At 47.8% G+C, this 14,423-nt stretch overlaps 1 protein-coding gene across 32 annotated transcripts in view; it reads right to left on the bottom strand.

Annotated features, from left to right (window-relative positions):
- The window catches only part of PARD3 (par-3 family cell polarity regulator), a 713,016-nt gene extending 701,392 nt beyond the window's left edge, over positions 1-11,624 (bottom strand). For all 32 annotated transcript variants that reach the window (XM_024253533.3, XM_063727279.1, XM_024253534.3 and 29 more), the window contains exon 1: positions 11,474-11,624. In XM_024253533.3, the coding sequence (XP_024109301.2) occupies positions 11,474-11,593 (120 nt within the window). In that variant the 5' untranslated portion in view covers positions 11,594-11,624. The remainder of the gene's footprint in view (positions 1-11,473) is intronic.
- Between the last annotated feature and the right edge of the window lie 2,799 nt (positions 11,625-14,423).

The raw sequence follows: 14,423 nt of genomic DNA on the forward strand, positions 1-14,423 counted from the left end.
TAAATGTCTGGGAGAGATTCCTCTTCAGAATCCTGATCCATGATGTGCTGCTCTGATGTTTTTCCTTCCTAGAAGCAAAATACCTATCACCAAACTTTCCACTAACGGTGTTTTTGCAAACATCTGTGTGGGTCTTAAAACGTAAAAGATAAAAATGACCCCACCATAGAAAGTTCAGGAGTTGGCCAGGCACGGTGGCTCACACCTGTCATCTCAGCACTTTGGGAGGCCGAGGTGGGCAGATGACTTTAGGTCAGGAGTTCAAGACTCCATCAAGACCAGCCTGGCAAACATGGTGAAACCCCATCTCTACTAAAAAGACAAAATTTTAGCCAGGCTTGGTGGCTGGAACCTATAATCCCAGTTACTTGGGAGGCTGAGGTTGTAGAATTGCTTGAACCCAGGAGGTGGAGGTCGCAGTGAGCCGAGATCACGCCATCGCACTCAAGCCTGGGTGACAGAGCAAGACTCCATCTCAGAAAATAAAAAAAATAAAATAAAAAATAACAATAATAAAGTTCAGGAGTTTATTAGCATTGCAAGTGTCCTTGGAAAAAATATTCCTGATAAGATGTGCCTTCATAATTTAAAATATATTTATTTCATATTCCTCAACACGACAACTGCTAAAATGCCACCACCTTCCAGATGCAGTAAAAAATAGTTATCAATCCAAATGATGCACTTAGAGATCTACTTGATTTGTTTTTGTTTTTTTGAGATGAAGTCTCACTCTATCGCCCAGGCTGGAATGCAGTGGCACGATCTCAGCTCAATGCAACCTCTGCCTCCCAGGTTCAAGCGATTCTCGCTACTCAGACTCCCAAGTTGCTGGTATTACAGGCACCTGCCATCACACTCAGCTAAATTTTTTTGTATTTTTAATAGAGATGGGGTTTCGTCATGTTGACCATGCTGGTCTTGAACTCCTGGCCTCAAGTGATCCGCCCACCTTGGCCTCCCAAAGTGCTGGGATTACAGGCATGAGCCACTGCACTTGGCCAAGATCAACTTGATTTGTCTAGAAGATTTTTTTTCCAGATCTCTAACAAAGTGGTAAAGGTACCAAATCCTATGTTCAACATTAATGAATTTAGTGATTAGTCATATCCTGTGTTGTAGCACATCAGGAACCAATATCCTGCATATTTTACCTCCTTCTTCTGCAGGTGCTGCTGTCTGTAATAAAAGAAATCCAAGTTTAGAGTATAACCCTGCTGGGCAGGAATCTGGCTAACCATTATTCACATATGGCTTTGCACACTGGGTTTCAGCATTATAAATGACACATGTTAAATGCCTTTGTGGTGTAAGAAAATACGTTCCCTGGAAGAGTTGTTTTCGTTTTTCCTTTGTCCCTCAGACTTCTAAAGAGTTTAGTTTTTAATTTTGGACTTAACATTGGACTTAGAGAAGAAAATTAAAACACAGACATAAAATCTTTTTTCCAATTTGTATTGTCTATGTAAAAGAAATTGAACAAAAAAACCTAGTCTCATATATACCACCTACACAAAAACAACACTCCTTTCTTTGTGTTTTTAATATTAATACACATCTTTTGATTGGTTAGCAATTTTAGGTTTTTGAGACATAATATCAAGTTGATTTCTTAAGTGTTGAAGAAGGAAACACTGATTTTTAGTGTAGTCTATCTCAAAGAGGCTTTTTGAAACATATAAACCCTGTAATATGATTAGTTTTCTAATCTAAAGGGATGTGGTACAATCAACTAAAAGGGAAAGGCCAGGTGCGGTGGCTCACACCTGTAATCCCAGCACTTTGCAAGGCTGAGGCGGGCGGATCATGAGGTCAGGAGTTCAAGACCAGCCTGGCCAACATGGTGAAATCCATCTACCAAAAATACAAAAAATTAGCCAGGTGTGGGGGCAGGTGCCTGTAATCCCAGCTACTCGGGAGGCTGAGACAGGAGAATCGCTTGAACCCAGGAGGCAGAAGTTGCAGTGAGCCAAGACTGTGCCACTGCACTGCAGCCTGGGCAACAAAGTGAGACTCCATCTCAAATAAAAGAAGGGGAAAACCAGACACTAGAAAAATATACATCTGGAGTTCCAAAAACTGAAATCTTACACTGTCTGAGTAGTTAAAAACACCAAGATTGGGAGAATGTTGACTTGACTGTCATCTCTAAAATGACTTAAATTTCTACCACCATAAAACATCAACCCCAGAAATACACACGTATGTGCATATATATATATATAAAATACACTGTACAGTTCGTATCATGCAATATCATACATCTGTAATTCACAAAGGGAACTGTCTTAGTTACTTCTGAGCATGATGTGATTTACATTAAAAGATACTTATCTTGAGACAGTAAGAAATTCTGAGGCCGGGCGCGGTGGCTCACGCCTGTAATCCCAGCACTTTGGCAGGCTGAGACGGGTAGATCACGAGGTCAGAAGATCGAGACCATCCTGGCTAACACAGTGAAACCCCATCTCTACTAAAAATACAAAAAAATTAGCCAGGCGTGGTGGTGGGCACCTGTAGTCCCAGCTACTCGGGAGGCTGAGGCAGGAGAATAGCGTGAACCTAGGAGGTGGAGCTTGCAGTGAGCCGAAATCACGTCACTGCACTCCAGCCTGGGCGACAGAGCAAGACTCCATCTCAAAAAGACAAAAAAAAAAGAAAAAGAAAGAAAAAAAGAAAGAAATTCTGAAGAACACCCCAGACAAATTTTTTTTTTCTGTTAGAGACAGAGTCTCGCTGTGTCACCCAAGCTGGAGTGCAGTGACACCATCACAGTTCACTGCAATCTCAAACTCCTGAGCTCAAGCAATCCTCCCACGTCAGCCTTCTGAGCAGCTGGGACTAAAGATGCACACAACCACGTCTGGCTAATTTTTTTTTTTTTTTTAGATGAATCTCCCCATCGCCTAGGCTGGAGTGCAGTGTCGCAATCTCGGCTCACTGCAACCTCTGCCTCCCAGGGTTCAAGTGATTCTCTTGCCTCAGCCTCCCGAGTAGCTGTGATTATAGGTGTGCACCACCATGCCCAGCTATTTTTTGTACTTTAAGTAGAGACGGGGTTTCACTACTCTGGCCAGGCTCCAACTCCTGACCTCATGATCCACACACCTCAGCCTCCCAAAGTACTGGGATTACAGGCATGAGCGACCACACTCAGCCTATGCCTGGCTAATTTTTTTAAAAAGAGACGGGATCTCACTATGTTGCCCAGGCTGGGTCTTGAACTCCTGGCCTCAAGCAATCCTCCCACCTCAGCTTCCCAAAGCACTGGGATTACAGGCGTGAGCCTTCTCACCCAGCCAACCCTAGGCAAAATTTACCCTAACTCTCAATAGCATCCATTTGACCTGGAGAGCAAGCCCCGTCATTTCAAAGTTGGGGGGTTGGGGGGGAGGCAAAATATTCTCACAGCACGGGTGGGAGGAGTAAGAGGTCCTGGACCCCGTATAACCATCTAAAAAGCCACTGCACATCACTTATGGTCCCATGAGCACCAAAACCAACCGTGCAGAGCAGGAGTCCCTGCACAGCTCAGGGAACTGGCAGTGGGAGTCCAGCCCAGCACCTCTGAATATGAGAACATGGGGAAACAGAGGCTCACAGAGCTTGTAAGATTTGCCAAAGCTCAAAATTTCTGGGAGCCAAAGCCAAATGCTGGAAAGGCTGGTTCATTACGTGCATCCTTGGGGCATTCTCAACCTCCACTGCACAAAGGTAGCTGGCGAGCTGGGTAAAAGGAGTCTCTGGCTAAAGAACAACTGGTGAAGCCCTTAGAGGGGGTAGGGGGTAGCACACAGAGACCAGGGGACCTGGAGGCTCAGCAGCCAGGAGCTTACCAGACAGTCAACAGGACACACTGGACAGGCCTGAGAAAGCAGGGATTCCACACTATATGGAAAACTCCTGAAGACAGCCAGTTTTCATTTGAAGTGTTTTGAGCATCTCTGATACACATATATATGTCATTTTATGAAATGCTCAGAACTATAAAATACCTAAAAATGGAGCGTTGTTCATAGTGGCTTATGCAGTCTATTTCTCTAACATCTTTATTGACATATAATCACACAACCATAAACTCCATCCACTGAAAGTATACACTTGAATAGAACTGTGCAACCATCACCATGATCTCAGAATATTTTCATCATCCCAAAAAGAAACCTCATACCCATCCACAGTCTCCATTACCCCAAACTCCCAGCTCTAGCGAAACACCACTCTACTGTCTCTACAGAGCTACCCACTCTGGTCATTTTATAGGAACAGAATTATACAATATGTGGGCTTGCTGCTATGAACACTGATGTACAGTTTTTGTGTACACATTTTCATTTCTCTTGTGTGTTTGTGTGTGTGTATATATATAAAGAGTATATATAAAATATACACAGAATAGAGTACAGAGAGTATATACAAAATATACTGTCTTTAGGTGAAAAAAAAATAATTGATATTTAAAGTCACCTGGGTGTGGAGCTTGAAATTGTATTTGCAAGGACCAACATGAGTTGATGGAGAAAAAAGGAATACACAAAAGTAATATTTAAATGGCAAAAACCATGTAAAGACAGCAGGCCAGATGCAAGAAGGCACAGACCTATACACGAAAGTTATTTTAACTTTATTTACTAAAATTTTTATTTACTAAATAAGTTAAAACAAAGTTATTTTTACTTATTTGCTAAAATTTAGGCCAGGCATGGTGGCTCATGCCTGTAATCCCAGCACTCTGGGGGACCAAGGCAGGTGGGTTGCTTGAGCTCAGGTGTTTGAGATCAGCCTAGCCAACATGGCCAGATGCCATCTCTACAAAAACTACAAAAATTAGCCAGGTGTGGTGGCACACAACTGTAGTCCCAGCTACTTGGGGGGCTGAGGCAGGGGGATCGCTTGAGCCTGGGAGGTTGAGGCTGCAGTGAGCAGAGATCACGCCACTTCACTCCGGCCTGGGTGACAAAGACCCTGTCTCAAAAAAAAAAAAAAAAGGAAAAGAAAAAGAAAAAACTTGTAAATAATGACTAAAAGACAAAAAAAATCAGTCACCTTTCTACTTTATTCACTGAACTCGGCATTTACTTTGATAAAGATTTGCTTCTGTACAGAAAAGGTACCCAAAACAGGTAATTTACTGATGTCCAGCTCTACTGCCATTGACCTTGGTCCCAGCCAGGAATGCTGAGCAAGTGGCCAAGCAGGATGAAAGCATGCTGTGTGGGCTTAGCATGCCATCTCCCCCGATGGAAAATTACCTATAGAAAGCATCTTCTGGCCCAATCTTACATGTTTATTTCCATCCTTGAAAAAAAATATAGAGGGCTCTAATCATCTATGGGGAGCTCAACATCACCAACTTGCACCCAACTCTGTGGGGAAGTAGAACCTCCCAGGACAGACGGAGGATCTGTCTGTGGGTTTGCATCCAAGTGGGACTTTATTCCCTCCACAACCAATTCATCCATGTCTACCATAAGCCAAGAAGCGCTTCACATCTGCCAGATTCTCTCTGAGAATCTCAGATCCTAAACATTCCTACTTAGTCCTGGCACTCAGCCAAGCATCTCAACTGACGGAATCAGAGGCGCCAGACCAAGCATAGGTGTGTTCCAGGGCCAGATTCTCACACAGCCCTGGCCACCTGCCTTGAACCTCGCCCAGTGCGAATCCCAGGAGGGTCCTCTGCTTGATCTGAAAAACAAACTGAACTCCCTCAAGACAGCTGATAGGAAAGAGTAACTTCTAGGTACTCCAAACCTCATTAAATCTTAGTTTCCATTACAAGCTGTTTGTGCCAGTATGTCAAACACACCAAACCTTAAAGTCCTTTAAATTCATGAGTGCTGATGAAAGTCCTCTCAGCAGAAGTGTATTTTTTGTGTAAGACCAGAGTAACATGTTGATTCTCAACTTTGTATTTACTCAACATTCTGACTGCAATGCCAGACGCGGGCTATTCACTAAGACTGAAGCTCAGCCACCGCTTCAAGCATTTCACCCGGAGAAGAAAGGGCGCATGGATACACTTGAAAACCACACAGCACAGCCCAGGCATCTGAGTTGGTACAGGAGCTACACCCAGGACGTCCCCAGGAGAGGCAGCAGGCAGGGAGAAAGATCCTCTAGCAGCTTGGGCTGGAGAGCCCTATCTGGGCTCCTGCAGATGGCTATCTGGGCTAAGACTCACGAATGAGTGCAAGGAAGGGGCAAACGTTCCAGGCAGAAGAAACAGAAAATGCCAGAACGGAGGCAGCAAAGTGTATGTGAGTCCCAGGGGGTGGAGCAGCTGCAGAGGGAGTGGCTGCAGAGGGGTCCCTACAGGGACAGGCTGTGCTCAGAAGGCAGGACTTGGAGAACGCGGGACAAAGGCGCTTCAGCACCAGAGGACAATGTGACTTGAATTCTAGAAAGATCAGCCTTTCAAAAATGTGTAGTTTCTTTTTCCTTTTTGAGAGGGTAGGCAGAAAATGTTAAAAAAAAAATAAATAATAAAGCTGCTTTCATTTCACTATTTTTATGCTTGCCTCTATTTTCTTTCAATCTCTGCAATAGTACAACTATTTTCCTAAAAGTTTCAATACACTTGTAAATGAATAACATGCAGTCATACATTTATTCACAGAAAAATTCCATACCAACCACAAGATTTTTCATAAAAACCATGACTGTCATTATGTTACTAATCAACAGTCTCCCGCCACCAAAAAAGCACATTTTCAAAAGTTTCTGTCCATGAACTCAACTTTTTAAAAAATACAGGTCAAGCATCCCTAATTGAGGAATCCAAAATCCAAAACACTCCAAAATCTGAAACTTACTGAGCACCCACATGACGCCACACCTGGAAAATTCCACATGTAAGTACTTAACACAGACTTCTTTTCAAGCACAAAAATACTGCATAAAATTACCTTCAGGCTATGTGTATAAGGTACATAGGAAACATAAATTCTAACAATACATTAGACTTGGGTTCCATCTTCAACCTATCTCATTATATATACAAAATATCCCAAAGTCCAGAAAAATCCAAAATACTTCTGTGGTCCCAAGTATTTTGGATAAAGGATGCTCAACCTGTAATAACAACAGGTTGCTATGAAATCACTCTAAAATGATGTGCTTGGGGACAGAAGCCAGAGGCCCCAATAATCAACCCGTAATCAAGCCAACACCCACAGCTTTTACTTCCCCAGCCCACACACACATGCAACACACAATTTTGTTCTCCTGATTGTGGTGTTGCACGTCATTCAATCTAACATTCTTACCTATCCTTCAATGAAATCACATGCTGCGTTTTTAAGTAAAGGGGAAAAATCCAAGCAGCAATAGTGGGACACTTGGGAAAGTTCCCTAGGTGTAAAACTGCTTGGTGGATAAAACATATTGGTGATTCTATTCATCTTTACAGAGCAGCTAGTATGGGCTGGGTCCAGGACTTTCGAGTTTCCCTCTCATCATCCTGTTTAATACTTACATGAACCCTGCCAGGGAATATTCCACTTGAGATAATGGGGCTCCGTAGGGTTGGTGTACCCAAGGTTAAATGGCATGTAAACCTAAGTCACCAAACCCAATCCAAAGCTCCTCTACAGGCTGAGAGGAGGGCTATGAGGGAGGTGGAAACAGTGAGCAAAGGGGCTCCAGCACCTCCTCGCCCTCACTTTTGCCCTTCACTCTCTCCTTCCCCTTTTGGTCACTCAGCAACATTTATTTAGAATGAAATGCTAAGGAATTATCCATCCAAACCTCATCTAAGGTTGCTCAGGTCATCCTCCTAGAACTACTTGTTACCCTGACTCTTAGCTAAACACCACAGTCCTTCCTACTGCACAAAGTCTCAGGGTCTTGCCCTGGCATTCCGTCCTCCTCAGTTTGATCCTGACCCCCTGGGTTGAATGCCTGAATCGCCTTTGTCCATACTGCCTTCCTGGAATGCCCTCCCTTTCACTTCTCAGAATCGTAGCAGACATTCTGCAGATTCACACACCTAGACCCCAACTGCAGACCTCAGACCCAGAGCCCATCTGACTCTGCAGGCAGGTGCCTTACCCAGTTAGCAAGCACTGCCCTATACCAAGGTCAGCCTTCCCACCAACCAAGCCCAGTTCAAATCCTAGTGACTAAATGAGACTCCCACACACACCCCATAATGACACCACCCACCTCCAAAATCCAGAAGTGATTACCGACTGTATCACACTGGTGCCAATTAATGCTACCACCTACTGTTATTTATACTGTTATATATTCTTCCTGTCTCCCAGATTATACTTTTTTTGAAAATTGCACGAATTCAGTCTTATATTTTTTTCATAGAGCATGACTTTTTATACACAGCAGCCCTTCAACCAACCCCGCACTTAGCGCTGCAGCTCAGCACCATGTCCACCTGGAATCACAGGTGTCAGCTCGCAAGCGCAGAAGAACAGATGCAGACACAGTCCATCCTCACATCCTGCGCCCTCTTGAGAACGGTCCACGTAACGTGGTTCCCAATGTCTAGCACCGCACTGTCCTCAGCGAGGCTCCTAATGCAGATGGGTGGATGAGGATGAACAGCTATTCCCACCCATCAGTGATCACAACCACAAAAACATCTTTCATGAGAGGAAAAAAGAAATGTCACACATGACTTAGCGTAAGCCTTCAAATATCTACTCACTGAGGACATGTCTAGTATTAAATCATGACACTTCACTATCCAGAAAAATTGATTTGTGTAACCTGAAGAGAAAACAGCTCAGATGCAATGCCAGAAAATTAGCCCCACCACACCAGAAAATGTATACTGCAGAGAAAGCCTTCGTGATTTGAGAGTTGGGACCTTTCTCTTTTCCTTTTTGTTTTTTATTTTTGGCTTGGTTGGTTATTATACAAAGCCATAAACATGATCTGCCCACATTTTTCCCCACCAGATGGGAGTTCATCACGCCACATGTCACCTAGCAACCTAAATACCACTTCACAACTATCCAGCCACCCAATTCTTCACACAGAATTTCTCTTGTTCTATTAGGCAATACGGGTAAGGAACAGATAGAGAATAAAAGTTAAAACAGTGTTAAATACATATTAACACTTCCTCATCACTTAATATAGAATGGGAAAAGTAGTAAGAAAGACTAAAAATTAATCTTAATCATTGTCTAGCAATTTCAGAAGAAAAGCGAGAAAAAGGAGACCTAGAAGACACTCCAGCTCTGGCAACATTTGAGGGTCAACAATCTTGGGATCCAATGACTGAACTTGGTATACTGCAAAGCCCCCGTCAAAATTCACCTACAGAACTCTAAGTTGTACTTAAAGAGCATGCAAGTGTTGGAACCCCTGACCCATCTCTGACCTTCCCTCTCATCTCCAACTCCCATGTCACTATCACCCTCCCTTCCTTCAGCTCACAGGCCCCTTTTCTCTTTGTGACACCTTCCCAGACACCCTTAAGAAAACTGCACTCCCTTTTCTATGCCCTGTGAAACAACCACTGCTAATCTTTAATAACAAGGACCAGGTCCGTGACCAAGGCCCTGCACTCTAGCTACCCAGCATCCCAGAGGCCACCTCTTCTCCCCATGTCACCACCAGCTCCTTCACCTGGAGGACCGCGCAGCCTCTTGCTCAGCCTCTCACAGCCAGTGGGGTCCCTTAGATGTCCAGCACCCAGAACAGTGCCGTGGACACAGTCAAAGCTTCAGAATTTCTGTGGAACGAATGCCTCAAACAACTACATTTGAACTACTGCCAAACAGGCAGTTCAGCCTATGTCTATTTTGTGCAGGATGAAACATGGGACACAGTAGGTAAAACAATTTTAATCATATAAAATTAGTAAAGTGAAAGAAAATGTTGACCACTCTCTTCCTATTCAGGAGCCTAGACGTACTGCAGAGTGCATATTACTTTATTTCTCTTTCCTTGCACAATTTATTTTCTTGGTTTCCAGAGTGCCTGAACAATTTGAGTACTCTTTTGGAACATTTAAAGCATAAACTGTCACACATAAACAACACTTAAAAATGCTAAATGTCCATTTAGATGGTTTTCTTTCCCTTTGTCAGATTTGCAAGATAAACAGGTGCCCAATTCCTACTAATTTTATTTGATTTTCAATAAAAGAGTTCAACTGTAAGGAACATAATAGAGCTACTAAAGCCAACGTCTTCCATCCTTGTGTCGGGTCTCCAAACGTCCCCCAAAATTATCTTTAAAGGCCAAATTTATGCTATTTTTTCCAATATATACTAAAAGCAAAACAAAAGTCTAAAAAGCTTTTACTTCTTAACTTCTGAGAGAACTAAAGATGCCACTGGAGTACCCTGTGTACGCTCAATAGGGCTGTCCAAGCCACTTTCCAGCGTCATTTGCAGCCCCCAAGCCCACAGGGGCCAGGCCACTGTCGGGAACAAATGGGAAATACTGCACCCAAGCGAATGCGTTCCCCACCAAAGAGAGCTCTACTATAAAAGAAATATATCCCCGGGTGCTTGGGAGAAACTTCAGCGTGGGCTGTTGTCAAACACAGACCCAGTCGGTAAAACAATTTAACAAAATGCCTTTTCACTTCTGACACATAGTAGAGGAATGCTGTGAAGTGGAGACAATGTTATCAGTCCACCAGGAAAAAGGGAAATCCACTCAATTCCCAAGTCAGGCCCGGCTCCGCAGCCCAGCCACATGGAACCAGTCCGGGATAGGTAGGAGCTGAGGTCCTCGCAGGAAAACTTTTCATTCTGCGACTCTTCCAAGGTTGTGCTTTCCAGAGCCCAGCAAGTGGGATCAGCTCAGTAAATGTTCGCAAGCGAGTGCCGAGTGCCAGCGGTGGCCCTCCCGGGAACGCCTTCCCGACCCCGAGCCGGCGACTCCCCAAACCCTGCAGCCCCCGGACGCGCCGGGCCGCCCCTGCCGGCCCCTGCCAGCAGGGGACATGGAGGAAAAGACCCCCCGCCGCTGTCCCGCCCCCGCCCGAGGAAGGGAGAGGAGACAGAAGGCTCGCAGCCCGCCTCCGTCGGGAGAGCAGTCACGAAACTCTCCTCACACCAAAAGTTCCCACTCCCTGGCCTGTGCCCCCGGGGCCTGGGAGCCGGGAGAGGCCTAGGGCTGGATTTCCCGGCCCGCGCCCCCCGCGCGCTGGCTCGGGGCTTGGCTGAGTCTGCAGACTCCAGGGAGGCGCCCAGGGCCGGCCTATGCGCCGCTGCCCGGCTCGCCCCGCGCTACCGAGGCCGGAGCTCCCGGGCGGAGGGCGAGGGCGGGGGCCGCGGGACCCGGCTGGGTGCCCCTGAAGCTGCGCCCCGGCCCGCGCGGAGAACTTTGGCGCCCGCAGCCCGGGGCGGGGGGCGCCCGCGAGGCCAGCCCGGCCGCACTTTCCCTTTCCCCGCCTCCCTGCGCCTCTCCTCCCCCTTCCAGGAAGCGCCATATTGATCCCGGCGCCGTCCCCGCCGCCGCCCCCTCCCCGCCCGTGCCCCCGGCCCCTCACCTTGGCGATGGCCTTCCGGTAGCGGGTCACCGCCTGCTGGATGAGGCTGAAAACTTTCATGTGGCCGTCCCCGCACGGCACGACCACCCGGGTCCGTCCGAAGCACACGGTCACTTTCATGCCGCCGCCGCCGCGGGCGGGCCCGCGCCCCTCGCCGAGCGCAGCCGGAGCAGGCGAGGCCGGGACCGGGGACGCTGGGCGCGGAGGAGCCGCTGGGGACTCGGGCGCGCGGGCGGCTAGGGGCGCGGGCAGGCGGCGGCGACGCCGGGGGGCCGCTCAGCTCGCATGCCCGGCCCGGCCGCCCTCGCCTCGCCTCGCCTCGCCTCGCTTCGCCCGGGGCTTGCCTCGCCTCTCCCCGCCGCGGCGCCCGCAGCCTCCGGCCACCTGTTCGGCGTCTCGGCGCGCTCGCCGGCGGCTGCCCGGGGCTGTGTGGCGCTGGCGCTTGCTCGGGGCCGCTGGGGGAGGGGACGGCGAGAGGGGAGGGGAGGGGAGGGGAGGAGGAGGAGCAGGGCCGGGCACACAACACCGCTCACATGCGGCAGGGGGAGGCGCGGCCGGCTACCCGCGCGGGGCGGAGCGCAGGACCGCAGCCCGCGCCCCCGCCGCCGCCCTCCGGGGCCGAACTCCCTCCCTCCCTCCCTCCGGGGGCGCGGGACCCCTCGCCCCAGTGCCAGCCCGGGCAGGCGGCCGTCTGCCCCCACCAGCCCTAGCCCAGGCGTCCCCCAGCCCCTTCACCCCGCCCGCCCAGCACTCTGCAGGGCTGCGCTCGCCCCTCCTCGGGGACGCCCCTTCCACGCCTCCAGAGGTCTCCACGGAGCCCCCCTTCCCCTTCCTTTGTCACTTTTAATCCCATTCCTCGAACTGGAGGGTTTCGGGTGCAGGCGCTCCCGGGGAAAGCAGTTTGTGCTCAGCGCGGTGAGTCCCCCCTCACCGCCCCGGAGGCTCCAGCCCGAGCCTCTCCGCCCGCTGGGACTCGAGCCTGCAGCTTGCTCGGCTGGGTTTCTTCCCTGCCCGCTCCCTAGCTCTGCTGCAGGGCCGGCAGCGGCAGTTCTGCCTGAAACGCAAGAATTAATAGTCTGCTTTGGGGAGACAGTGGGGAAGCCGTGAGCGACCGGGCCTTTTCCAGAGGTCACTATTTACCTTGAAGTTTCCTGTTGACCCTCTGCTGACCCACCCGCTTAAATAGATTAGAACTTAAACATCGCAATTCTGATACATTTATTTCTTTGAAGTTCTGCAGCATAAGCAATCCTAACGCGAATCCGTGAACAGTCTATTACGACGCCGCGGAGAAATCTCACGCGGGGATCCCCACGATGTGCCCGCGCTTAACGCAGACGCCTGAACCCAGGGGAAGGCTGCGACTCCGCGATGAGTGACTTGCGGGCTTGAGACGTTCTAAAGGAACGTGGACCGAGTTAGGGAACGTAACTGAAGCTCATTTTGTCTTAGTTATGGACTATGAGTCCTTAATAAATGTATGTCATTATGTTTAAAGAATGACAAATGTCAGCAAAGAGTGGTCCCTGTCCCAAGCCCTTTCCAGACTATGTGAAATTATTTTTTGCCAGTTGTTTCCAAGGGACGTGAAAGCAATCAGGCTCCCCTGGGATGGCGCAGAACTTGAGCACTTAGAGCTGGAAGAGCTGGCGATCGACCACTCCACCTCCAATCTTAAAACAAGGAAACAAGACACGAGGTTCGTCCGCTTGTCACACTCCCTGCGCTTTGCAGCACCACAGCTGCCCCAGCATAGTGCAGTTTCTCCTAGGAAACATTGCCCTTCCTCTCCTCTCCCAGCCCTGGACCACCACTTTCCACCATCTGTCCCAGCAAATCAGTGCAGTGGTGTTAGCCCCATCTTACTCCAGGACATTGACCAAGGGCCAAAGTCACTTGCCCAAGGCGGCAGAGAAAGCTCAAGGCAGACCCAGAAATAGTCTAGGTTTCCCTCCTTCCACTCAGCCATGGGAAAGGCTCCTCCTACTGCTGTTTGGCTGCAGCACTAGACATTTCTAGCCAGTAATTAAGTTTGTGACAACGATGACAACTGTTGCTGTGGGTTTTTTGCTTCTTACATAGATACTTGGATCCACAACAACAATTACTGATAATTATAGGTGTTGTTTCTGTTTTCATGCATTGGGAGAGTATACTACTAGTTTAGAATGTATACTACTTTATTTTATTTTGTGTTTTTAAAATTTATTTATGTATTTATTTTTATTTATTTATTTATTTTATTTATTTATTTATTTATTTTGAGACCAAGTCTCGCTCTGTTGCCCAGGCTGGAGCGCAGTGGCGTGATCTTGGCTCACTGCAACCTCCGCCTTCTGGATTCAAATGATTCTCCTGCCTCCGCCTCCCGAGTAGCTGGGATTATAAGTGCCCGCCACCACGCCCAGCTAATTATTGTATTTTTGGTTAGAGACAGGGTCTCACCATGCTGGCCAGGCTGGTCGATCTGCCCGCCTCAGCGTCCCAAAGTGCGGGGATTGCAGCGTGAGCTACCGCGCGACAGAGAATGTACACTAGTTTTGATGCTACACTAGTTCAGAGGGGTATACTAGCTTAAGTATAATAGATTAGAGTGGGGCTTTCTCAAAATAATTCTAATCGAAAGTCATTTTTCAGTAATAACCAGCGTATATAGGACATCGCACTGATCTAGGTTCAGATCCATATTTGGCCACTTACTAGTGCCTTAGACACAACACTCACTCTTTCTCCAACCCGTTTTATCAGCTGAAAAGTAGAGAAGTAGAGCTTATCATATCCATATCCATCTCATAGATCTCATAGGTTATAAGTCAGTCTTTCTTTCTTTTTTTTTTTTTTTTTTTTTTTTTTGAGATAGAGTCTTGCTCTGTTGTTCAGGCTGAAGGGCAATGGCACAATCTTAGCTCACTGCTGCCTCAGACTCCCAGGCTCAAGCAATCCTTCCTCA

The sequence above is a fragment of the Pongo abelii genome, chromosome 8 (genome assembly GCF_028885655.2).
Source record: "Pongo abelii isolate AG06213 chromosome 8, NHGRI_mPonAbe1-v2.0_pri, whole genome shotgun sequence".
NCBI lineage: Eukaryota > Metazoa > Chordata > Mammalia > Primates > Hominidae > Pongo > Pongo abelii.